Here is a 27,072-nt window from a genome sequence, read left to right on the forward strand (position 1 = left end):
ATAAGCAAGTCAAGGCAATGGGATGCACATGGAGTCCATACTATGCTAGGAAACTCCTCCTCAAGCATACGACCCATAGACACACAATTGCTTTCATTATCTGTCACTACCTGTACCACATTTTGGACTCCTATGTCCATGATGACCTTTTGCATATGCTTCCAAATGAAAGCTCTTGTGATGGTAAGACTTGAGGCAGAGGCATCGATGGCCTTAATGAACACGGTGCCTTTACGTGAAGACACCAAAATATTGTAAACATTCCTTTGGCGCATATCTGACCATCCGTTGCATAATATTGTGTATCCATATTTTACCCATGTCTCATTCAAGGGCTCCAATTGAGCCTCTATGGATGCTTTCTCCTTTCGAAGCTCTCGTGTGCGTAATGCATCTATGGATGGGCTTTCCCACTCACACCCTATGCGGCTTACTACCTTGATTGTCTTCTTCCATTGATGTGTAGTGGCCACATTGAAAGGGATAACACACCGAATAAATAAACGTGTGAGTTCCCTAGTTGCCTTCACAATTGCCTGCCTTTGAAGTCCTGCATGGACACTTGCACCATGCAAGGAACCCTTTTGCCCACCACCACTAGAAGATGGCAACGGGGTCCTTTTTGCACTTGGACCCGATATGGATATGGATGCACTTCTTTTTTATGGGCCACTGGCACCTCCAATTTGGCTAGCGCCACTAGGCCCACTAGCCTCTCTTTGCCACACTTGTGCTTCATTAGCCTGATGTGGTATTGGATGAGAGGATTCATTCTCTTCTAGCTCAATACTCATACGCTTTCGGCACCAAAGATGGAGACTTACTGTTACTTCTGTCGGCACATTTGCGTAAGGCTCGATGTCTTTGTTGGGAACGCATGCCAAATGGTCTTTCACGCGTGTTACACTCCCCGATTTGTCCAATCCACAATAGTTGCACTGCTACCTCTTTGATCTGCTGGATCCCTCATATCTCTTGATTGGAGTGACGTGCCTCCAATATGGGTCCAATGCCATGATACGATGATTAGCCTTTAGGACCTAGGTAATGGATTAAAGGAGCAGGAGGAGGAGGAGGAGCAACAGCAGCAGCAATAGGAGCTGTTGCTGTTGCAGAAAGAAGAAGAAGAAGAAGAAGAAGAAGAAGAAGAAGAGATACTATGCTGCTCCTGAAGAGAAGAGGTGCCAAGTGTTGCTCTGAAGTCATATCAATCTCTACATGACATCTGAGATACCTCATACTATGCAAAAATTAGGCTTTAGCAGCAGTCTCGGGAAGCATGCTGGAAATTGGAAGCTCTAAGACTTGGATTCAATAGGGCTGAAGTTGTTTTTAGCCTATTCAAGTGGAGGGACCAGCAAATAATTGAATTTGGGGTATTTTCCATCTCCATCAAAGCGGGTGAATGCCAATTGAGTGCTTGAATCAATGGGCAAAATAGATTGAAGACTTGTTGGTCACTTTGGACAGCAAAGGGAGTTGAAATACCGAAAGGGATTGGGAGAATCCCATTGTAAATCAACTTTTTCTTCAATAAAGCTAAAGAAATACCGAAAGGGGTGCCAATTTTGGGGCTAATCGGGTGTGCATTGTCAAAGATCAGTAGGTAAATTTGTATTTTCAGATTCGCATTAATTGTATGCTGCTGTAATTAAGTTGTAATCAGGGAATTAGCATCCTATTCGAGGAGGAAGGCTGGTTACACTAATGGACATCCCTATCTCATTGATCTTTGAATACAGAATCTCTCCTCTCTAGCCCTACTGATAAGGACATGGATATAGGTAGAAGAATAGAGAGCTGCAACTCCTTTGATCAACTGCTTTGGAATTCCCATCCTTTGCATGGTGTGCTACAAGAACTACCAATCTACATTGTCGAAAATCGAAAAGTAGCACAATGAGGTCCTGATTCCTGAACGGGCAAGATTGGTGGACTCCTAGAAGGTGAAAATGTTGTCTAAGACAATGTGCTTTTGCACAAAACATGTTTGAGTGGGGTGGATAATGTTTGGCATCCAGGGGGCCAATCTAAGATTGATTGCCTTTGCAAGGATCTTGCGATTGCTCAACGTCTTGAGGGCCCTATGCTATGAATCCATCGACTCTCTCCCAAGTCTCTGCACTCTCTATCTAGTATGTCTGGGTCTGTAATACATAGAAGTCTCTACTAACTTTGTCTCCTTATTGAGTTCAAAAGCAGACTCTTGGGGGAAGTTTGTAGTCTGATCTAGCTTCCTTCATGATATCAATCTCTACTTTGGCAACATGCAACCTCTCATCTACCCATTTGCAACTTGGACATTTTGTCCTCCCTTCGAATTGGAGCATGTGAGGCTATAGCAGTCCTATCCCTCTCTAAGAAGGCCATGTCTCCTCATGGCCTCTTTTCTGAAGAAAGAATGATCTCTTGCATGCACTCATCTGAGTCTTTAGCACCCAGGTCAGAGAGGTCTAGACCCCCAAAAATCTATGTGATTGGTGCTCTGAGGTCGTGATTCTAGAGCAGGGTCTTGTGACTCTCTCAAATTGAGCTAGTGGAGCTGATGAATAGTCCTCTGGGATCTCGATACTAGACTGGGGTCCTTTGACTCTCTCAAAAAGCGTTAGGTGAACTGTTTAGTGGTCTAATAGAGTGGTGCCAGGAATGATACCAACTATGCATCTGTTGTCACAAGCCCAATCATCCACATAAAACAAGTCTCTCGACAATAGAATGGGATCCTCTTACTCTCTCAATAGAGCCAGCAGAATTGGTGAATGTTCTGATAGAGTGGTGCTAGGAATGACACCAACTATGCCTCCTTCGTTACAAGCCTAATCGTTCACATAAAACTTTTCAATCGTTAAGAGGACCCTAGCTTCTGTTACCATGTCTCTCCTAGAGAATTGAAGTGAGCCTAGGGATCTGCCGAACTCTCTTGTGAATTAAACATTAGAGGAATATGAACCCCTTCCATGCAACTTGCTCTCCTCTAATTGTCTCAGTGTATCCACTTCTCCTATCCTCCAAGGCCTCTACCCCAACCTGGGTTAAGGACCGACTGAGGGTAGTCCAAAATTGTCTCTTGTTACGCTGGCCATTTGGGGGGATAATAACTAGAATTCTGGTAAGTGCATTCTCCACTTCATCGAGACCCACAGCTTTCCAACAAACCTGCACGCAGTTGCATGAATTTCTATGCCTGCGACTACTAGTGCCCAATAGGTGTAGCTCTGTCCTTGCAAAAGATTTGACAGCCGCTCTTTTGAGAGGTAATGCTCTTATATCATGAGAAGGTCCAGTGATCCTCCCACTAGTGCTCTATGTAGGTCATTCCATGAGAGGCTCCTCATGAGGAGCATCTAAGTCTCTCGAACAAGCGCAGCTAAGCAACCCATGCCCACCTGTGCTGTGTCTTGAAATAAGCCGTGTCAAACCTTCTCTTTGCAAGCTTTGCTGCCTCAACTTTTTTTTTTTTGGGGGGGGGGGAATCCTCGAGGTAACGTGAATTATCTGAATCAAAATCCAGGTCATAGAATAAATCCTCTCCTTCTTGAGGAGCAAGTTTCCGGCTTAGATGCTGAGTGGTAGTAGGTAGCACTTCTGGTGAGTCTTGTGGAGTGCATAGATTGGCTACATTGGTCCTTTGTCTGCCTCTGCATCTGCTCAGGGCCTCCCTGTCCATCTCTTGTCCATCCTGTCTATGCTCTCTCTATCTCTGGTGCTGCCTCCTCCGTCTGGTGATGTGATATCTCTGTTGCCATCTCACGATCCTCCTCTGCAGTCAAGGTCTGCTGCCTTTTTCAGCTTGGTAAGAAGTCTGATGCTGCTCTGTCCGAGGACAGTTTGCTGCAAAATGCCTAACCATCCTGGATCCAAAGCACTATCCAGAACGGCAGAAGTAGGACACTAGCTGTAGCAAGGATCCTTTGGAAAGATAAGGAGTCCTAATCATCTGAGGTGGACTTTGATCTTGGGCCTTGGCCATTAGAATACACGTTTTTCGATTGGGCCAGACTTTGAGCAGTGTGGAGGATTTGAACACGAAAGAAATTGTGCAGTTTTGGAGGCCCAATCATTTCAATGGTACAAGTACATAAGACTCTTGCACAGTGATCCTTGGATGATAATGCTATGTTTGTGATATCTGTAGATGCTTCTTATGAAACAATGAATAGTGGCTTACAAAACAACCCAACCTACACCTCCCAACACCCTGTGAATGAGGGTCTCCTCCATGGAAACAGTGAAATATCCTCTTTTGACCTGTTTTAACATTTTGCTTTGACTAGCTTTCCAAGGTTGCGAGATGTCATCCCAATATTTCTGTTTTTTCTGCTTGGACTAGTTCTGGGTTTTATGTAATATGGTCACTATATGGTGATAAGCATCATAGAATATTCGCAAGCTCTTAGATTGAGAAACACCATTATTTTTGTCAATGTTTGAGGCTATCCTTGTGTGCCTAATTGAGGCTTGGATAGATAGATCAGTTTCAACTAGATCTGTTGCTTCAGTGCTTTTGGTCTCCTTGTGCTAGAGAGGCTCTCATATTGTGAGGGATCTGTTTTGTAAACTGCAATGACAAATTTGTGGGTTCTCACCTGTTCTGATGTCTCCTACCAGTAATGCGAAGTGTTATAGAGGTCCCTTTCTGAGAGTGGGGTCACCCATTCACTTGAATGAGGCTCACATGGGGTTTATATGGAATATTCTATGGGGTTGACCAGTACAAATAGTTTCTGTCTTTGATTGCAGCAGCTGGCAATTTGTTTTTCAGCAGAGAGATGGTTCTTTGCAGGGAAAGTAGACCTTATGCATGTGAGAGAGAGGGAAAAGAGAGAAAAGCAAAGAGAGGACAGAGAGAGAGAGAGAGATAAAGAGAGGGAGGGAGACATTGCTTTTCATTTCTTTGCTTTTAAAAATTTTTATTTTCTCTTTTTAATTCTGTTTATAACAAGATGCTGGAAACTTTTCTCAAATGATGAGATGATAAGACGATGAGGACCTAGAGACTTGCCGGTAGGAAATGAACTCTGATTGCAGTTTGATAGTCTCTATTGTCTCCTGGGCGTGCATTGATCAGATATGGATCATTATGCTTTGCCTTTCCTTAGACAAGATTTTGTCTTCCATAGTCCATTTAGTCATTAAAAAATCAGTTTGTATCCAACATACAATGTGTGTTGACAAGTTCTATTACCCAAGTTAAGTAGTTTTATACTTCCAGTCCATTGACAAGTATTGTTACTTATATCTATGATCTACCATAGTGGCAACCTCTCATTGATTGCATGGATAGCAAGGTGTAATAGGTATCATGGTTTACCAAGTGGGTGGCATGAGGTGAGACAAGCTGAAACCAGCCTTCCTCCTCGGTTAGGGTGGTACTAACCTAATTTAACAGTAATTACAACAAGCATAAAATTCACATAAACTAAAAATGGAAATGTTACTACTTTAATCTTGGACAATGGATAGCTTGTTGACCCCAAAATTTCCGCCCCTTGCGGTTTAGCTTTTATTGCAAATGGATGGAGTACAACTGAGATCCTGTAATCTTCTCCGCTAATCCAAGTATCACTTGCTGTTAAAACTGACCAACAAGCCTCCAAACCAATTTACCCCTTGGTTTGCTCGAGGATTAGTGTTTACTTTGCTCCTTGAAAGGCAAATTAAACCCCAAATCTGATATTGGCTGGTTGACCTCTTGAATTTCTTTGTAATTCTTGAATTTTAGTTGTGAGAATTCAAGTACTAGGCCCTCAATTCTAAGATGTATCCCAAGCAGGTTGTCAAATCCTAATTTCTGCTGTAAATTAGGGTTTACAACATATATTTTTTAATATCTCCACCTCTAATAATTCAAATGGTTGGATTTTGTTGAGATGATGAGAGACGGTTAGGGGATGAGAGAGAATGCTGTAGAGAGAAATTGTTGGCCTAGGTCATTCATTTGGCCACAAGTGTCAGTTGGTGACACTAGAGATGTGACGTTTAATGGTATCTAATGCCGATCTAATGGTCAGAGATGGCAGAAAGAGACTTGGGAGTGAAAGATGCCTAGCCAATTTAATTATTGGCCAGTCAGATTATTTTTCTAGGCACCAAAATAATTATTATATTAATTTTCAGTAATTAAAGGCTAAAAATTAATATTTAATGATGAATAATGTTGGAAAAACCATTTGGAAAGGTTGCCACTTGGTAAACTTGTCCATACAGACTGGTAAAAGCTTGAAGAAGAGGAAAAACGAGATCATTCTTGTTGTAGCAAATGTGGGAGAGTTGTAAGAAGCCGTGGCCAGTCTATTTTCAGCCATTGCAGCCAGCCATGAGTGACGTTTTGAGGAGGCGATTGCAGATTCGGATCCTCCACAGCTGGGTGATTGCATCTAGGTATAAGGTGACAATTGATTTGGATGTCTTAGCTATAGGCGACAGCATTTAATGCTATTGTGGCAGGGCAACAACTGCAATTGATTGATTTTCAATTATTCTTCGCAACAAAACTTTGAATTTTCTCTCTCTACAGCTTCCTCTCTCATCTCCCAGTCATTTCACAGCCTTGCTCCGAAGATCTCAGCATTTGGATCCTTTGAGGTTGAGAAATTGCAAATTTCTTTGTTGTAAACCCTAATTTATTGTAGAAATTCGGGTTTGTAGCCTCAAGAAGCATATTGGAAATTGGAAGTTCGAAGACTTGGATTTTTCAGGGTTGAGGGTGAATTTCAGCTAAATTCAGGTGGAGGACTAGCCAGTCATTGAATTTGGGGCATTTCCATCGTCTATGAAGTGGATGAAGGCCAATTAAGTGCCCGAATCAAGGGGCAAATCAGATCGAAGACGTGTTGGTCACTTTGGACAGCAAGGGGAGTTTGAATTGCAAAGGGGATTGGGAGAATCCCATTGTAAATCAACTTCTTAAATAAAGCTAAAGGAATACCGAAAGAGGCGCCAAATTTGGAGCCAATCGGGTTTGCATTATCCAAGATCAGAAGGTAAATTTGTATTTTAAGATTTGCACTTATTGTTTGTTGCTATAATTAAGTTATAATTAGGGATTTAACACCCATCCACGGAAGGAAGGCTAGTTAAAAACAACATATCTTTGCTCTCTAATAGTCTTCTTCTCCCTCGCAATGTCTAGAATTGACTTTCACTAGGTGTGTGAAAACGTTTTTCCTACTTGCATTGGCAAGTTTTGCGAAGTGGTAGCCTTCTAATCCCATTTTTCAGCATTATCTAGCTTATTAAACTAATTTTTAGAATATTAGTTTTAAAAATTAACTTAATAAAAATAATTCCATCAGCCAATAATTAAATTGGCTAAGCCAATTTTTCTTCTTCGTATCTTTGAGTAGTTATTAACTTTGTTTTAGCTGGTGAGAGTTCCAGCACTACTTGGACCCCTGAACCGGGGTGCTAGGTGCCTATCCACGCCCCTCCCATTGGGAGGAGTCTTTCAAAGACCTTGGTCCTGAAGGAAGTAGCGAAATCATAAGCTAGTGGCATAGGGTGGAAGCCTTTGAGTCTGATTAGGCACCCGGCTCAAAAAACAAAAACAAAAACTGACATTAATTAATTAATTAATACCTAGTCTCTAATATCACCACTGACATTAGTGGCTAATAAATTCAACTGATATTTCAGGGTCTTGGTTTTCACATTGTGAAATAAGTAACTTGTACCTCAGATGTGCAAGTCACATTAGTACATTTGATTAACTTTTAATTAAATGCTAAGCAAAGTAAAAAAAAAAATTACGTCCTCGTAACAGATCACTGCCTTGAAATCCTTGCAATCATCCTCGATTGCACTGTAATGTGCCAAAGCATCTATTGCCACTGCTAGAAATATACATTGGTATCATAGTCAAACCACATATGCAGATATTGCTTAACCATGCTCATGCCCTCAGTGTGTGAAATTCTAGTCACTAAAACCAGTTACAATCTGCTCACATGAATCATAACCACTATCAAAATCATAAGAGATGTATCCACATTCCAAAATCTGACACTACTTTGACCCACCAAGACATTATATTGCATGAACTAAGCATAACCAATGTCTCATAGCAATGATGTACCGCACGATTCTCATGTAAAGCATACACCAATTACAAACCACATGTAACTTACGTAGTTGTACTTCTCTTGCTCACCCACAAATGTACATTGTATATCATCCATGTATCCCATACATGCCTTACAAATGTATATCACATCAAAATGTATATCCCATGTAGTCCATGCATACCTTGTAGATGTATAGTTTTAGAGGCTAGGTGCAAACCATACCATATGCATACCAACTCATAGTGACTAGTACATCCAATAGTAATCCCAAATACTGTCAGCATACATTATCCTGGATGCAAACCAGGTACATCTAAGATCCACTATATATGAACTGTCCATCACTAGGGAAGTGGAGGTGCAACCTCCCCATTGAGCATTAGGTAATACTCTAGACCTTCTATGCCTTGTTGAGCTTGAAAATCCCAGTCCAAAATTGACTCTAAGTGAAATACATCAAGGTAGAGTGCATTATTGGGGATGATTTGCCAGGTCACCCTCCATCCATTGCATCCATCAAAGGTGAAACAATAGTAAAACTTCATCGAGAAGCGCACGGATATCCTACCTTGTAACTTTATTTGTCTCAAAACCTCCACTAGGTTCTAGGTCTTTGTCTCTCTAGAGCACGGAGATCCTTTGTACTTTCACATTGTTGCAATTCCATCTTAACCAATATGCAATGTTGCATCCAATTGACTAGCTTCTCATGTGCTTGATATGCTAGGAGCATGAACATTAGGAAACATGCATGTTTGCATACTTTAGACCATTGCAATGTGATTGTGCATGGGAATATCTATACTAGCAACCGTACCAAGATACATTTTCCTATACATTGCATGCATTAATAGTTGTAGTTCTCTCATGCAAGCATTACTAGTTTCAATACTAGAGTAAAGCTTTTGACCTTCAATTAGGTGCTTCAAGCCCACCAAGTTAAGGGATTTGATGGTATCTCGACGATGGAACCTTGAAACCAGCCTTCCTCCTTGGTAGGGTGGTACTAACCTGATTTAATATTAATTACAACAAGCATAAAAATTACATAAACTGAAAATGCAAATGTTACCACTTTAATCTTGGGCAATGGACAGTCTATTGGCCCTAAAAGTGGCGCCCCTTGCTGTATTTTTTTAGTTTTTATTGTGAATGGATGGAGTAAATTGAGATTCTTTGATTGCCTCCGCTAATCCAAGTGTCACTTGCTGTCAAAGTGGACAAGCAAGCCTCCAAACTAATTTACCCCTCGGTTTTCTCGGGGGATTGGCCTTCACCTTGCTCATTGAAAGACAAATTCAGCCCCAAAGCTAATATTGGTGGTTGGCCTTTTGAATTTCTTTGAAATTCTTTCAACTATTGGAATTCAGGTCCTAGGCCCTCAATTCTAAGATACACCTTGAGGTGGCTATCAAATCCTAATTTCTTCTATAAATTAGGGTTTACAATAGAGTTTTTTCAATATCTCCACCTTTGATAACTCTATTGGCTGGATTTTGTTGAGATGACTTGAGAGATGGCTTTGGGATGAGAAATAATGCAATTTTAGAGTTTCATCGCGAGAAATGCTGAAAAACTCTTGCCGCCTCTTACTCAAACAACTATGGAAGATGTCACCTGTAGCTTAGGACTACCAGAAAGATTGCTGCCCCCTCATGTCTGTTGTCACCTACACTAGGACCTTGGGTTGCTGGCACTTACTTTTGGAGGACTCCAAATTGTTGTCAACTATTGTAGGAATGGTCCTTAGTGGTTGCAAATCACATCAGCAGTATCTCCTTGCTTTCTAGCAGTCTTCTTCTCTCTCACAATGGCTGGCTCCAAAAACGTGTTTTCCACTTGCATGGGCAAGTTTTGCAAAGTGGCAGTCTTCTAATTCTATTTTTCAGCATTATCTAGCTTATTAAGTTAATTTTTAAATTGTTAATGAATTTAATAATTATTCTAGTGCTTAGAAAAATAATTCCACTAACCAATTATTAAATTGGCTAGGCCAATTTGTCTTCTTAGTATCTTTGAGCAGCTATTGACCCTTAGATTGGTATTAATTAATTAATTAGTGTCTAGTCTCTGATGTCACCATTGACATTAGTGGCCAATAAATGGTCTAGGCCAAAATTTGACACTAGGTACTGTCTAGTACATGGTAGACATAACTTATTGCAACTTTGCCTTTGGTATCAATTGATATTTCAGGGTTCTAGGTCCCACATTGTGAAATAATTAACTTGCACCTTAGATGTGCAAGTCACATTAGCATATTTGATTAACTTTTAATCAAATGCTAAGCAAAGCAATAAAATTTCAAGTCCTCTTGACACAAGCACGCACTTGAGCGACTTGAGCTTCTGGACCTAGTTTTCTCCTTGGTTTTTTATTGTATAGTATACTGCAGTCTCCTCACATGGATGGTTGCTTGTGTACTAACTTGGTGGGGTATGCGTAGATGTACGAGTTGGTGTCTCTCTTTTGTTTCGTTATTTTCGCCCTGGGGGGGGGGGGTGGTTTTGGGCATGTGTGTATGGATGTGATTTTTTCAGAAATTCATGAAAGTTTCCTCACTGTGCTTTTGGACTATTGTTTGACAGATATGAACCTGGTCAATATTACAAACCTCATCATGACTATTTCGCTGATGAAGTAAGGGCGAAACAGTTTCTAATGGTTAAAATATTGTCTTTTGTACTGTAATCTGATGTTTGGTTGGTTCAACTTATGTTCTCAATCTTATCCTTGATTATTTGTTTTCCTATCAGCTTGAATTTAAACATACACATTGAGTAGTGACTATATTACCTTCACAGAACTTTCCCATTAGTGGCTGTTGCTATATGGAAATTTTATGGAAGTATTCGACATTATTGTTTTTCTTAATATGCTTCACAATGTGTAGTTTGTGCTAGTCCAATAAACTAAATAATCTTAAATAAATTCATCACTTGATTCTTCCTTGTGCATGGTTGAAGCAACATGAATCTAAGGCTGTAGTGTTAAACTGGATTAGTGGCTGTGAAAAATATAACTGTCTTCTTTAATGAAGAAGGAAAAAGAATCTATTAGTAAGGCTCCTTGGCACAAAATATTCCAAGGCAAAATGCAAAATATGGTCCATCAGGATTAACGTGTGATGCTACTTAGAAGATGAAGGGCATAGTGTGCAATGCTTTCTCTTGTTTCATGTGCATTGTAAAGAATTTTAAACTAGTGTTTTCTCATGTTTTCTAGATGGTTAGGCCATTGGCAGGGGTAACTCGATAAGATTAGAAGTTAATCATTATGGCACTTTATCTGAACAACTGTCGGGCAATTCAAGTGCAATTAGGTTTATTGAACCTGTGATTGATGAGGATGAACTGGGTTTGTGTCCGTTCCCTTAAGCTTGCAGAATTTATGGTTTAGAAATGCCTTCTAATAGACATCTAAAGAAAGCAAGAAATTTAATTCCAGCTGTCTGAGCTGGTTTCTAGGCTGACTTTGAAGATTGCTTGAAAGATTGAAAACGAGGCAATTAAAAAATCTAGTCATTCACCTTAATAGGCTGTCAGCACGAGTCCTCTGTTGTGTTCTCTGCATGCTCCTTGGATGCCTGTTTACTCATGCATTTTAGTTGCATGTTAAATATTGTGAATAAGGGTGATCAGCTAGTTATGGAAGAATAAGCTAGCCCTTGAGCAGAGTAATCAAGAAGTGCATCTGCTTAGTTTGGTAGAGCACAGTTCTCCAAAACCTGATGCCATAGATTTGATTCCCACATGGTTTAGCTATGGAAATTTAGAAATTGAAGTGAACCCAAAAGGAAAAAACAAACCGACTGTGAGGTACTAATATGACAACACCAATGGTTAATATATTGAGCAAAACTGACTGTGAGGTACTAATATGACAACACCAATGGTTAATATATTGAGCAAAACTTGCAATTCTTAATCCCACCATATGTGGTTGTGGTTACTTTGGCATGTTAGGAGACATCGTAGCAGAAGGAATGTCTAAGGTCTTGGCTACATCAACTGCTGCATCATCTTTCCATATCCGATCTGGATAATATTTTTAAGTGTTGCACATCTAGATGATATCATCACAGTGACTCCAAATCCAAATGAAAGAACATAGAAGGGAACAAAATCAATCTAGAAGGTCATCCAATGAGAAAATTTTCACTTGTCCATGTCTTGAATATGGGAGATTCGTCTCACAAATGATGTGTTTTTTAGTCATTGTGATGGCAAGACCAGTTAGGTGCATATAATCATTTAGGTGGTGATGATAGGATCTCCTACTAGAACCAATGGTGTCTGCATGCATGTATTTTTTAAATCCCGGGGGGGGGGGGGGGGGGGGGGGGAAACACAATCATAACATTCAACACTAAAAACATTTTTCAATTTTCCATAAGCTGAAGTTGGTGAACCCTATGATATGTGGCTATCTCATATGGTTTGGAGGGCACTTGATTATGTACTTTTATCCTGTACATGCTGCCCATCACACCGTGGGAATTGGCTCCAATGAACCATCGAGAAGGGATTACTTATTAACTGATGATTTTGATGTGTTGAACCTCAAGAGTGGCTTCCAAAATTTGTTTCTGTAATCATCACATGACTTGCTCTTTCGTTGTCAGAGGTGACTCCATTCCATCTTCACCTCTATTTTAAAATGGACATATAGACACTTGGCCTTTCAATACAAGGAACATTCAATAGAGCATCAATATTTGCATGCATCATGGTTCATTGTCCATGCTCAACATCAACTTTAGCTATAAAAGGAGGCATCAATATATGCAATCATCATGGATAACACCTCAAAATAAAACTCCAGCAATCAATGCTAACATCTGTGTCAATGTGTTTAAAGAATCCATGATAAAGGATGATCACAAGAGTCCCAAGACATTTAGGGTATGTCATTTGTGAAAGTTTAAAACAGGTGTTTCATACGTTTATGAAATGCCTAGGTATGAAGCGAGTTTCCTAACCTTAGGAAACAGGTTTCTTGACAACTATGGGGTCCCCACGATCTTGGAGTGGCATGATCATATGCCACTCTTGCCCACCAAGTTTGGACTAGATTGCTCAAATATAAAGCTGTAACCTTGCTCTTTTGATCTTTAGAATTGTCATGTCTATACATTATTTGGATGCTATTATTTTTTCGCCCCTCCATTGACTAGATGTTTTCATTTTTCCATTTAGAGTTTTTTACTTTTTTTGTAAGATGTTCTTCCATCTCTATTTAGTGTACAAATATTATAGTGTGTGTGGAGAAAGTAACTGTGTACTGTTAACGTTGCCACTTTTAGCCCTTCATTATTCACCCAGTCTAACATGTCGATAGGTTTTCATCTGAGTCGTGCACATTGCATGTGTAGGTATGCGGGCTGTTGTACATTCTTGTTGTTTTAGTTTCAGCCCACCTGCACACTGTTACGAGTTCATGCCCATTCTTCTTAAATTAGAGTGAGTTCATTGGGGCTTCTTCAGTTTTTGTTTAGAGAGAGAGGGGAACTAAACCTTTGCATATTGCAGTTCAACATAAAACGTGGTGGACAACGTGTTGCAACATTTCTAATGTATCTTACTGACTCCATGCAAGGCGGAGAAACTTATTTTCCATACGTATGTTTCTACATCAAAATCATAAATGATCAATTATACAATGTTGTTTGATAGGGATTCTATGTAGAAATATTAAAAATTATATTTTCTATTTACATTTTAGGTAGGTGAGCAGGCATGCAGTTGTGGGGGGGAGCAGAAAAAGGGTCTTTGTATAGAGCCAAGAAAGGGAGATGCTGTTCTTTTCTGGAGTCAGGTAGATAGACATGTTTGAATTTTTGTTTGTATAATTTGACCATACACATGTTGTCATTGGTAATTGCAAAAGCTTAGTATGTTGAGCTGTCAAGATCTGCAGGGGATTTATATGGGTTGATGGAACACAGAGATGTCAGCTTGGTAAACTTCCTAGATACCATGGGTGTAGCAAATTACAGTGTAAGGTATCTAGGTTGACTGGTGGTTATCTAGTTTTGTAATTAATTAAGCCCTTTGGCTTGTGAGGCCTAGCCTTGTGTGGATAGGTTGGAAGCTTCTTTTTCAAGCGGACATGCGCTCTGAGTTCTCTTTCCGCACCTCAGCAGCTTTTTGGGCACGGAAGGGGGACACGATGTGCAGGGAGTTTTTTCAGGTGCACCAGTCTCGCACCTCAGGAGAGCAGATACACAGCCTCCAAGATCAGTATTGGAGGACCCGTTCTAGCCCATACGAGGTGATGGAGATTGCCACCGACTCCTATAGTCGCCTCTTCCAGTAGGAGACAACCTCAGCTAGAGGATAGCGATGTAGACAGCAGGTTTGGGATAACATCCTGTCCCTCGTCACAGAGGAGATGGGACGCTCCCTCCTAGCCCCCTTCACAAAGAAGGAACTAGAGGAGGCTTTCCATACACAGGAGGGGCAAAAATGCCCGGGAGAGGATGGCCTCTCTAAGGCTTTCTTCACTACCTTCTGGGAAGTGGTGAAGGATCCCCTACTGTTGGCCTTTCAGGAGATTTTCACTTGAGGACACATGCCAAGTCTATTGGCAGGCCTTATCAGTTTTCTCTCCAAAGGGGGAGACCGGTTGGAGCTTTCCTAGTGGAGACCGATCACCTTACAGCTAGTGGCCTATAAGGCACTGGCAAAGATGATTGGTAGGTGACTATGCCGCTTGCTTCCAGACATCATCCATGACACACAGACAGGCTTTGTCCAGGATAGGAGCATCCTGGACAATGTATTCACCTTTTTTGAGACGATAGAGTGGGCCCAGTACAGTGGGCAGAGACTGGCCGTACTACTATTTGAGAAAGCCTATGATAGGGTGGACTGGGATTTCCTAGAGGGGACCATGGTGAGGTTGGGTTTCCCCCAGGCTTGGATTTCCGGGGTCTCCGCACTTTATAGATCGGCCACCAGGAGGGTTCTCATAGGAGGGAGGTGAGGGGAGGAGTTTCAGCTGGAGAGATCGGTCCGATAAGGCTGCCCCCTGGCTCCGTACATGTTCCTTCTTGTAGAGGCGATGTCTCACTTCCTCAGGTCACGTGTGAGCGGTTTACGTGGCCTCCGACTTCCAGTAAGAGAGGAGACCAAGTTGTTAGACTCAGAGTATGTAGATGATACAACACTCTACATAGAGGACGATGAGTTGATGCATGAAAGAGTGAGGTTGGCTCTTGAGGTGTTCTGTTCTACAACGGAGCGAAAATCAACTAGCGAAAGTCGGTTGCTTTCCTCACAGACCTGGACTCTAGCACGGAGTGGGGCATCCACTTGGGATTTAGATGGGTGAGCAGAGGACAGACCGTTCGATACCTAGGGTTCCAGGTGGGACTCGACATCACTCCTGCCTAGCAATTTCTTCCAATCCTCGATTCTATTCGGAGGAAGCTGAACTACTGGAGCATGGCTCGCTTCTCACTAGCCGGCCAAGCCTTGGTAGTTAACCAGGTCCTCCTAGTGATAGCTTGGTACATCGCCTCGTGTTGGTGCTTCTCCTCCTCTTGTGTAATGCAGCTTTGCCGCCTAGTGCGGAATTTCCTTTGGTCCGGGTCAGACGGCTCCAGGGATTCCAGGGCCAAGGTGGCGTGGGCGACCATTATACGACATCGGGCAGAGGGAGGGCTTGGGATCATAGACCCAGAGTATCAGAGTATGGCCCTCCTGGGCAAGCTAGTTGTCCGCGGGCTCACACCGGGAGGGCATACCTGGAAGGTCCTATTGCAGGAGGGTCTTCAGGACTGTAGACCGAGGCTTGGCGGTGAGTGGAGGCCGTCCCTGAGATGGATCTTCACGTCAGCCCAGATCACCCTTCCTACGCAGCTTGCTCCGTGTGTGGCAGGGCCTTCGTAAGGCCCTTATCCAGAGCCCCCTAGGCTGCCAGGAGGAGATAGACTGTCAGTCGGTGATTTGAAACCCCCAGATCAGGGACCAGGAAGGGGCACAGATTGGCGAGCGTCCCCACACCCAGTGGGCTGGTTGGGAGGCTGGTCCAGTTCGTACCATCAGGACATGGTGGGAGGTGTACAAGATGGCAGACGAGGAGATGCTGAAGCAAGCATCAGGCTGCCAACGAGGTGGAGGTGAGGAGAAGGGAGATAGACGCAGTGATACCTCAAGAGTGGCTTGCTCCCTCGATCCAAAAGCCGATAGAGCCGGGGGAGGTATGGCCCGCTAGGTTTTCACTAGCAGGCATCCCCCTACAGGTGGCACGAAGAGTGGGTGGCGCTCCACTTGGGACCTTTTTCACAGTGCGGGGGGGGGGAGGGGGGGGGGGCGTTTGGCTCTTGACAGAGGGCAGGAGGATGAGGGGATAGCTGTCCTTTCATGGAAGAGGATCCGGGTGGCTGGCCTTCAGGGGAAGACATGGCGGTTGGACCCTTTGGTCTTTTGGTAGGAGCTTAGGGAGTGGCGCCTCTAGATCTGGGAAGGAAGGCCACTTGAGGAGCTGGAGTGGGATCCGGGAGAGTGGCTTTGGCCGGCCACTGCGGTCGCCAAGAAGCCTCCGAGGTTCTTGGAGTACACTGTCAGGATTGGCAGACACGTACTGATGCAGTAGGACATGGATTCGGCGCTGTCACGTAGCAGGCACTGGGCGGAGCATAGCATCGTGGAGCCGTTCCGACGAACCTCCTGGCGCCGCCTATGGGATAGCTGGAGGTTGAGGAGGGTATCGTACTTTTTATGGCTAGTGGCACATGGAAGCTTGGTGGTGGGAAGTTGGCTTGCCCAGATGCAGGAGGGAGTTTGTAAGTGCTGCACACAGCAGTCGATGGAAACCCCAAAGCATTGCCTTTGGTCGTGTGAGGCGGCATAGCTCGTGTGGAGCGGAGTATGCCGCATCTTGCGCCGCATAGCACCCAGCCTTGGATGTATCTCTTGGGGTGCTTTCTGCTGGTAGGCGGTCAGCCAAGGCCGTCACCTTCTGTATGCGGCCGAGATGTAGGACACGATATTCATGATCGAGGCAGGGTCGTGCGCAATGGTGGGTTTAGAGGTTCTACCCATCTGCCAGGTAGTGGAGCCCACGGTAGACCACTCTGAGGTATGGGAAGGTGACCCTAGCGGAGCTCTGGACCTCCATCATCCACTCCCTTCGAGGCTGATAGGATCAGGTGCTGGGCGAGTCCAGGGGTCGTCAGGAGCTCGGAGGTCATTTCATGCACACTAGGGGCGGCCAGGACCTGTTCTTCGTGATGCAGGCAGGCAGCCCCAGATGGCGATACATCCCCCCTCCATGTCTTCTTGCCCGTATCCCCCCCAGACCGCCTTGAGAGGCTTGTATATATGATGTATCTGTGACTTTCACCAGCTCCAGCTTGGTCTGTTGAGCATGAGCACTTCTTTGTATTCAGGTTTTTTTCTGAAGTAATATAATTAGCCACACTTTATTTGCAAAAAAAGCATAGTTAATGGGTGGCTTCAATGGGTTGCCCTGGCTGTTCCACTAGCATTTATAGGAGCCATTTCTTGCACCATTGCTAGGGCACACAAGAGTGGTGATAACTTGTAGGCAGGAGATTGATGCTGCTATCCTGGATTAGTGGCTTGCGCCTCCCTGCCGACTTCTCATGAGAGTGAGTGTTGCTCAATTTTCCATTAGGAGTTCAACTACAGGTGGCAGGATTCAAAGCACCTTGATACATTCTTCATAATCGAGGAGCATGGCAGGTTGGTGTTGGTTAGGGTGTAGCAAGGGATGCCTTCCTAGATCTCCTGGGGAGTTCCTGTTGTTGGGTTGAGATGGAAGTCAAGGATATTGGATCCTTGAATTTCTTAGCAGGAGTTCTATGAGTGGCATTTGTGGATGTGGGTTGGCTGAGTACTGGATTAGGTGGATTGGGATCTATCATCTAGGAATGAAGTGTTGGCCAGCTTCATGCGTTTTGGCAGTTTCTACAATTTTCTTCTTTACATGACATGAGCAGGCAAGCATGTTTTGCTGCAAGGTGATGATGAGTAGGCCGCCTCCTTGTGTAGGCAATGGTTGAGAGAAGCACAGTGTGACTGAGCCTTTAGACATGCTTTTTGGAAGGGTGCACGGAAGACTCAGCACCCTTAGAAGGTCTTATCACGGTTAGCCCACCGTGAGCTTACAGTTAGCAGTTGCTCGGCGCAAATGCAGCTAGATGGTCTTTGTTGGTACTGCCCACAACAGTGTTAGAGACATTAGAGCACGGTCTTTGGCATGTGAAGTGGCTTAGTTGGTTTGGAGAGGGACTTTCAGGATTTTTTGTGGATAAGGGATGGCTAGAGTGCATAAATTGGGGGACTCTGTGTTGGAAGTCAGTCAGCCAGGTGGCACCGACTTTATAAGGCGGAGATGCATGACAGAATCTTCATCATTCATGCCAGCACTTGCAGTTGTTTGCTTTTAGGCCTTGCCCAGCTAGCAGCTTTGGCCTTGACACTGCAGTCAGAGTTTTGGGAACACATTGGGAGAACACATTGGGAGCCTTTCAGGGTGGCATATCTGGAGGGCCTGCTGCAATATAATTTTCAGTGGTTGTGCCCCTTGATGCACGATGTCCTTGCCCAGCTCTGGTCTTTGATGTTGGGAGCAGCTCCAAGGTGACCTGTACTATTGCTAGGAGGCTATAGAGCTGTTCTCCACACTTGGGGGTACCATAGCCTGTTGTAAAGGGATAGCACTTTCAAGGGAACTAGACTCCCTTGCTTTGGCCTCCCCTTTCCCCTGCCTATGCTGCAGTCATGATGTTGAGCATATCTTCTTTCATATTTATTATTGATTAGTATAATCAGCCACATTTTAGTGTGTCAACACAACAAAAAATAGGTCAATTGAGTTGGTAAGAGGAGGCATGTTTTCAAAACTCTAATTGTTGTACAACCACCCGACAGATAGGATGATGCACCTGGAGAGCATTACTTGAGGCAGGTTTTTCAAGCAACCATTGGCTGCATAGAACTCAACAAGGCTTAACATTTGGTACAGCCTTGAACATGGTTCAAGATGTTGCAGCTAATGATGGTCATACACAGTATCCCGGGTTGTGTAAATGATATGGGTGATGGATATAAAATGGGCCCCATTTGGAGGAAGTTGAAGAATTGATACAGCCTTTAGAGCAGGCTCTCTTATTAAATGGAGGACTATAGTATAGTTGGTAACAGTATCCACTATTCTGCAAATCATATCAGTCCAAAATTCTTTTCACTGACTGCTTTGATGACCGTGGACTCAAAAGCATCCCAATCACTTATGGTACATGACTAAGCCATTAAAATAGTAGGCAGTAAATCTGTAACATACATGGGAGAACAGAATTGCCTGATTTAAAGCCTAGTTTTTATGGAGATGTTAGCTTAAATATTGCCCATTGGCAAGGTAAACAAATAATTACTTTCTCAACATAAAAGATGTGGAGCAGTCACTAAGACATGCATGCCTTATCTTCTTAGAAGTTGCCCTATTCTTATTCCTAAATTGGGTCAACTGTCCTCATCTACAAGAGCTGCCTGGAGGATTATGATCTCTCTCGACACATTGACAAGCTCTGGAGTATTATGAATCTCAATTTGCTTCTATCCTCTAAAAAGAGAGTGGACAATGAAGGGTTTGGAAAAATTGTGGCTACTAAAATAAAAAAGGGAAGGTCTAAAAAGTGCAGGTGGCTTTATGTCCTGAATTTTCATTGCTGGCCTATGGAAAGGTCAAGCCTGATCTTTTTGCAAAACTAATCACCAAACTTAGCAAAGGGGAAACTAAACAAATGGATCTGCATTTTAAGGTTTGTATGCAATGCTTGTATAAATGGTTGGATAATTTCGAGACAATCATTTTGTTTCCCCAGATATGTAACTGTTAAAAGGAATCAATGAGTCCTTTGAACTCATGGAGGTGGCATCCTTCTGCAATTTCATCGCAAGCTGATAATTGATGGTTGGTTGATTTGTTACAGAAGCTGGATGGAGATGTAGATCCTGCAACAACTCATGGAAGCTGTTCAGTGATAGCTGGGGAAAAGTGGTCAGCCACAAAGTGGCTAAGACAGCATGCGTTCGTATAAGTGATGCATGTATCCAGTATCAACTAGTCCTGTAATTATGTGATTATTAAAGGAGATGATATGGCAGATAACAATTTTGGTTGAACAGCCGTCTGTTCCATGGAAGGGTGGTGAATGCCCTACACACAAATGGAAAGGTGGTGAATGCCACTCAATATGATTGCGTTTGTGTGTAGCACGTGGTTTTCCCAATGGGCGTTCCCAATCTGATTTGGTTGGAGGGCCAGTTTTGTATTAGTGGATGACCTTGAGCCATGGAGAGATCATGAAAGAGAAGTTCGGTTGTTGCATTCGTTGTGAAATGTTTACCAGTCCATATCCATCAGACTGGCAAGATGGTTTAAAAGCATCACGATTGTGTCTACTGTGGACTTTGATGCAGTTGCGAAGCCGTGGAGTTTTGGCCTGTAGGTAGTGATGTCAAACATCTCAGTGTTTCCTGCAGTGTCACTTGGGGTATGGTAGAGCTTCGGTCGCAGTGATTTTTCTGAAGTTGTCTTGGGTAAGTGGCATTACTGCTGTATGATACATGATTTGACTTGCTTCTTGTGTTGTTTTTGTTTTGGGTTTTCAACGAAATCTTATCGACGACGATAACCCCGCTGCTTGCGAACATCGAGAATTATTGGGTTTGGTCAAATTGACCCCGAAAATATAATTGCGTGAAAATAATTTACGATTTGTTGGCAATTACAACCTGATTCCAAATATTGTTTTATAGAATTAGAGTTATTTTGCATTCAGGATTTCATTCAAAGCAGCAGAGATGGGATTTGTAAGCTCTTTTGCAAGACGCTTCTGACCGCGGCCAAGGCTGCTTGCTGCATGTATCACCTTTATTTTCTTTATATATCCGCATTACCCAAAAAAGGAAGAAGCAACGTGGCTTTCTTCCTAGAATGCAAATCAACGAGAAGTATAGCCGCATTGCAATAATGCGGATGTTCTAAAGGTGGATCACTATTTGGCCTTTTGGGATGATTTTAAAGAAATCTTATTGATGATGATAACTAATGCTCGGCAACATTAAACTTTACTGGTGCAGTATAAACATGGTTTGGCCCAAAATGATCCCAAATATGCGATTACGTGAAAATATTTACAATTTGTGGGCAATTATGCTCAAAATTAACTTACACATTTTGCTTTTTAAAATGTTGTTTCATAAATTATAGATGTTTTGCATTACTGATTGCATCCAAAGCAATATTGCTTTATTGTGAGACCACAAAACAATAACTAGTAGACACCCTTATTGCAATAATGTAAAATTTATGTCGAAAGATTTTTTGATAATGCAAGTGGATGTGTTGAATGAGAATGATAGAATCAATACCTCAAACTATACTGAATACATATTTTGATGACAAGGTGGTGTATGTATGTAGTGGTACTTGGATGCAAGTGATCATGCATCATCACATGGGCTTATTTGACTTTGGGTGGATTTGTAAGACAAGTTTGCCCATTATGTGCTATTTCTACACTCATTATTTACTATACACGGATAGACTCATAGATGCATGACTGTGGGTTTAGAGATATGTTCACATGTTTTAGTTGATGAATTCCATGTTGAATCTTTTGGATGCTAGAAGAAGGCACAAGCTATGTGATACATTCTTGGAAAGGTTCTCCAAAGAGTAATGTATATGTTGAGTATTCAAGGGATCTTTGGTGAATCCTACATAGATCTTGTAAGAGTTCAAAGCATGAGGAATTCTCTTTCAAAAATCTATTGCTCAACCTATTGGAGTTTTGAGATTAATTCTCAATTTTTTGACGAAGGAAGCAAGTTGAGAAATCTTAGCTAGTAAAATCATAGTTTGTCACAATTACACGGTGCAAAACTTTTGCCACTTAGGCTTATGTTGACTCTTTGTGATTCGCATGTCAAAATACTTTTTGGCATGTTGAGGGCTAGTATACTAGTTAGTGATGCCTTGTTGCAATGCCACCATGGAGATTGCTTACAACAAAAGTCGACTCTTTGTGATTTGCACGCCGAAATTCTTTTTGGCATGTTGAGGGCTAGTAAACTGGTTAGTGATGCCTTGTTGCAATGCCACCATGGAGTTTGCTTACAACAAAAGTGTGGAATCCTCGTTGGCTTACTCAAGTAAAAAGTTTCTCATCCTCTTGGAGTAGTAAGCATGATTGTGTTTTCTTTTTTAAAATTTAACATGTTACCTTTGAAATTATTCAAAATTGGCATAGTTTGCTTTGGCTAGGACAAGTTTAGGAGTTGTATGAGATTGTCAACTCTATGGACAAAAAACCTCTATCAAGCCACAAAAGGATGGGTGTAATGGATTTGAGAGAAGCATTAAGAAAGTTGTTACAAGTTATAGTGTATACTCAATCAATTATGCAATCAAATACTATGGGCTATGTGTAGTTTAATTGATATGTTTCACTTAGACCACACAAGATGTCAAAGCACTAATGGTTAAGTAACAAAGTTGCTATGGAAACTTTAGACAAATGAAAAGCTTTGAGATTGCCAAGTAAGGACTTGAAATACGCTTTGAGATAAAGACATCTTAATACATTGGAGATTTATTTAAAAACTAGGCCAATGAATAAAAATAGTTTTGGATAGTGTGTTTGTTGTGTGTGTATATAGAGTAAAAAGGAATATGGGACGTTGGATTATGAATTATTAGTAAGTGGTATTAGTTATGTATTTGACTTTGTTGACATAAGATTGGGAGAGTGCGATCCCACATCAAATAATCTAGAAGATCACCATTACATAATTATTTTATTCAAATAAAAACCATATAATTCTTTGTTGTTTTTGAAGAATCCTTGGTATTCTTAGAATCTCTCAATGCTTTCAATACTTTTAGATTGGACATTAGGTATATCATTGATATTGTGTTGGTGATTGATTGTTGCTTTCATATTGATATGCATGTGATATCCATTTTAGTCTTTTGAGTTTCTTTCAGTTATTGAAATTGAGACTTAATGGATTGTAAACCTAATGTAACACTTGGGGGGATGACGTGCTCTTTCTTTAAAGGTAATGGCATACATAACGTTCGTAAGAACACATTTATCTTGGATAAGTAAGTGTAAGAATGCTCTTGGGCATTTGGATAAACTACTAACATGGTGGAAATCCATCTAATTAGACATTGGAAAATAAAATTATATTTGAAATGATTGTTGTTTCTTAGGAAATTGGAGGTGCATGTTTGGAGTATTGCTTATGGGGCAAAAATAGAAGACATACAACCCAATATTGTAGTTGTATGTATGTTGCAAGTCTCCACGTCCTTTGAGATTGCCTAATTAGTAGACACACATTTATGAAATATTTTCTAGTTATTTTTGGTAGATTTTTATCTTCACATTCAATGGTCCAAATTCTTTAGTAACATTAGATGATGGGAATTTTGGATGAAGGATCCTACAAACTTGTGTTTCCAATTAATTTAGGATCAAAGGAACAATTGTTCAAATGTAATTTATTTTTCCAAAGTTTACTAAGATGGATTTCTACCATGTTACTAGTTTATCCAAATGCCAAAGAGCATTCCTATGCTTACTTATCCAAGATAAATATGTCTTTATGAATTGTATCTTATATGGATGTGCTCTCACTAACAAAAGAAAAAGAATGTGATTTGTATTAAATTCTACTTTCCTTGTGATGATGCTTGATGTTGGGAGAGGTTTGTTTATGGGAAGCTAAAATAAAGAAAAATTACAGACTAGAGGTAAGAGTTATGGAGTAGCTTGTAAGATATCTACCATCTCCTTTGGACTACAAAACTTAAATGTAGATTTTCAAAGAAGGTTTGGTAAGTACTTTTGAGTGTTTGAAAAATTCTATTCTTATAATTTAGAGTTATCTTGTTCCTTTGCGTAAGTAAACTTGGTGTATACAAAGATACCAAATTCGGATAATCTTTGTAGTCTCTTTTTCTATGGTTGTACAAGACAATAACTATGTGGTTGTGCTTCACTTGGTGGAATTAATGGTGCCAAATTCTTTTGTACTTTCCATAAGTTTTTATTTAACCTTAATTATATCATATGCTTGTAAACTAGCTTAATCAAACTATTGCACTTGTGTGTATGTGAAGAGATTGTTTCAATCGGCAAGTTTCAAAAAACAATGAGATTTCAAGATTGGAGGATTTCATGAAACATAAAATTGTTTTCTTTATAAAATGACAATAAAGAGGATGTACATTATCTTGAAGCTTGAGGCTTGAATAATGGAAAATACCAATTTTCTTGGCATTGTTTAAATTATCTTAAGAAGCAAAGACTAAAGATATGGATGAAGATCCAATGAAAGGAAGACTTATGTTCACAATCATGAAGAAATAAAGTATTTAACATGGAGAGGAAGGAACTACAATATCCTTACTAATCAAGTTGAAGCCAAAAGTTTAGGAATGAAGGTATTGAAATACCAACAAATGAAACATGTTCAAAGTTTAGGAGATCTATATACAAAAAATCCATAGATAGCATCATGATACAATTAAGGCAAGCCTCAGTAAAGTATTCTTAGATGGCTAGCTAGATCTAGGTAGAGGATTGCAAAAGGAAAATTGATAAGTTCTCAAGTGTTCTAGAAATTGGGTAGAGCCATTGTATATTGGTATCCAAAAATGTAAATTGTTGTGTGTTAGAATGCCAAGTAATCATGTCTTAGCTTTACAACAAGGAATGTATCTTGTGAGATGCAACACTATATGATATCACATGTCATAATCCCTCAAAAATTAATTTAAAAGAAATAATAATGTGTCGAGGGAGTTTGAGAATATGCTAGTAGGTGTTTTTGACATCCTAAATGCATCAACAATAGCCAAAACTCCCAAAATGTTTTTATAATAATTGAAATCAAACATGTAAAGGGACCAAAAAGGCTAAAGATAGGGTTCATGTCCTTTGGCATTCTCAGAGGTATCCACAAGGGGCTAAAGATGGGGTTTATAAGGTTTGGTATGCATGATGTTTCATGGATGCCTTAACAAAAGCCAAATTGCACAAGCCTTATCTTTAGCTCTTCCCTCAACCATTCTAGCTTCTCTAGTTCTTCGAATTTAGTCATTGGTTTTGGAATGTCATTTTGGGGGATTTGAGTCACTCCCAATACATTTGTGATGCCAAAAATACTAAATTCTACAACAAAATACTGCCAAAACAATTGCATCCTCTTAGATGGGGTTTCCTAATGTGAGTTTGAAAAGGGACATCAAAAGAGCATGGAGGTTTCGAACAAATAACATGAAATTTGAAAGCACTTTCCCATGCTATTAAAGGTAATTATGATTAGTATTGTAATAGGTGATGTGCATGTGGTAGTAGTGAGAGAGGGAAGTGAAAAAAGTTTATGACCTCCTATTGTAGGTGATGAGGGTGAAATTATAATGCTTGTTGCATAGCTTTCACTAATTTCACATAAAGAACAAAGTTTCTTATTTTCATGGGATTCCTTCCCAAACTCACCATAGGAAGGATATATTTTCAAGGAGCTTTGGATTTCTGGCCTACCAAACTCATTGTGGGAGACTCTTACTATTTAGGAAGTTCAACATTTGTCAGTGCATTTAATAAAATAGCTCTATGACATTCCCCAAAAAAGATATTCACATTTAAATGCCTACTCATTCGTTTCCTAAAAAGTTACCCTATTTGAATATGTGTTTGAAAATTTGAATAAGTACACCTATTTTCCAATTTCACATTAGATTTGTTTAATTGTTGCACATTATTTTCTATCTTCTCTAAAAGGCCCTACACATGACCTAAAACAATCAAATCAATGGCATAATGATGTGGGATGATAGAGATAGATTAATACAAGTTCCCAATTCTAAGTCTCGAATGAAGACAAGTGCAACATTCTAGCATAAACTTGGATTGTGGTTGAGATCATGCGAGAATGTTAAATTTCAAGTGATGTAAAGTTTTCTTTGACTTGGGTGCATCATTTGCATCATGAAAAGAATAGATGGAGCATGGATGGAAAATAGACCTATTAACTACTAAGTTGGTTACATTTGAAAATCACTCTAGAGATTGGGCTTTAGAGGCTTTCTAGCTTGTAAGTATCAATGAGATACTTGATTGTGGTAAAGAATGCATAACATGCACATGTACACTTATATTGATGTTTTTGGTATAAACAGATGGAATATAAGGTAGTAAATAATAAACAAAAATATCTTGTGGATACTCAACCTCAGACAAGGGCTATAGCTTAGACAAGTAGTATCATTCCCACCTTTGAAGGCTTTGTATAATAAACATACATTACTATGATACAACAATAAGCACATCCATTGTCAATATGTTGATACGACCAATAGTATTTGCTATAAAATATACAAACATTAAAAAGAGAGAATACTTGTAGTAATTAGCATCCTCCAATATATTGCTATACTATATTCCTTCTTTCAGAGAGGTGCAAGAATTTCCAATTTTGCATTGATATTTCTTGTTGTTGAGAAAAAAATGGTAAGCCTAATTGAAGGTAAAAACGTGATCAATGTATGTGGGCTAGAGCCAAGGAAGAAACAGGGGTAAGGCAATATAATGAATAGTATATACCAACAATAATTTAGATTTGCCAGTGTGAATCAAGAGGGCTACAAATAGCAGTGTGATTGGAGAGGGAAAAATTTGAAGATTACAAGGGAGACTTGTGAATGTACAAGAAATAGTTAGTCTTTGTGAGTGTGATTGTGCGGGAAGTAGTGTATGTGTGCATGTGTGTGTGGATTTGTGTATTTGTGTGTGTGTGTGTGTGTGTGTGTGTGTGTGGAGAGAGAGAGAGGTGTAAATGTGGTAAGAGAGATATGTGAAGGAGAGATGCAATTATATGTATGTGTGTGTGTGTGTGTGTGTGTGTGTGTGTGTGTGTGGAGAGAGAGAGAGAGAGAGAGAGAGAGAGAGAGAGAG

The 27,072-nt window shown here is 40.9% G+C and overlaps 1 protein-coding gene across 2 annotated transcripts in view; it reads left to right on the forward strand.

Annotated features, from left to right (window-relative positions):
• Window positions 1-21,206, forward strand: part of LOC148015613 (prolyl 4-hydroxylase 1) — a 100,880-nt gene extending 79,674 nt beyond the window's left edge. The window contains exons 8-11 of one of the 2 annotated variants that reach the window (XM_087665547.1): window positions 10,652-10,703; window positions 13,595-13,684; window positions 13,788-13,880; window positions 20,029-21,198. In XM_087665547.1, the coding sequence (XP_087521673.1) occupies window positions 10,652-10,703; window positions 13,595-13,684; window positions 13,788-13,880; window positions 20,029-20,136 (343 nt within the window). In that variant the 3' untranslated portion in view covers window positions 20,137-21,198. Of the gene's footprint in view, window positions 1-10,651; window positions 10,704-13,594; window positions 13,685-13,787; window positions 13,881-20,028 lie in introns of both variants that reach the window. The other variant, XM_087665548.1, reaches the window with a different exon arrangement.
• The last annotated feature ends 5,866 nt before the right edge of the window (window positions 21,207-27,072 follow it).

Source organism: Lygodium microphyllum, chromosome 24 (assembly GCF_053477565.2).
Source record: "Lygodium microphyllum isolate KBCC chromosome 24, Lygodium_microphyllum_v1.1.10, whole genome shotgun sequence".
Classification (NCBI taxonomy): Eukaryota; Viridiplantae; Streptophyta; class Polypodiopsida; order Schizaeales; family Lygodiaceae; genus Lygodium; species Lygodium microphyllum.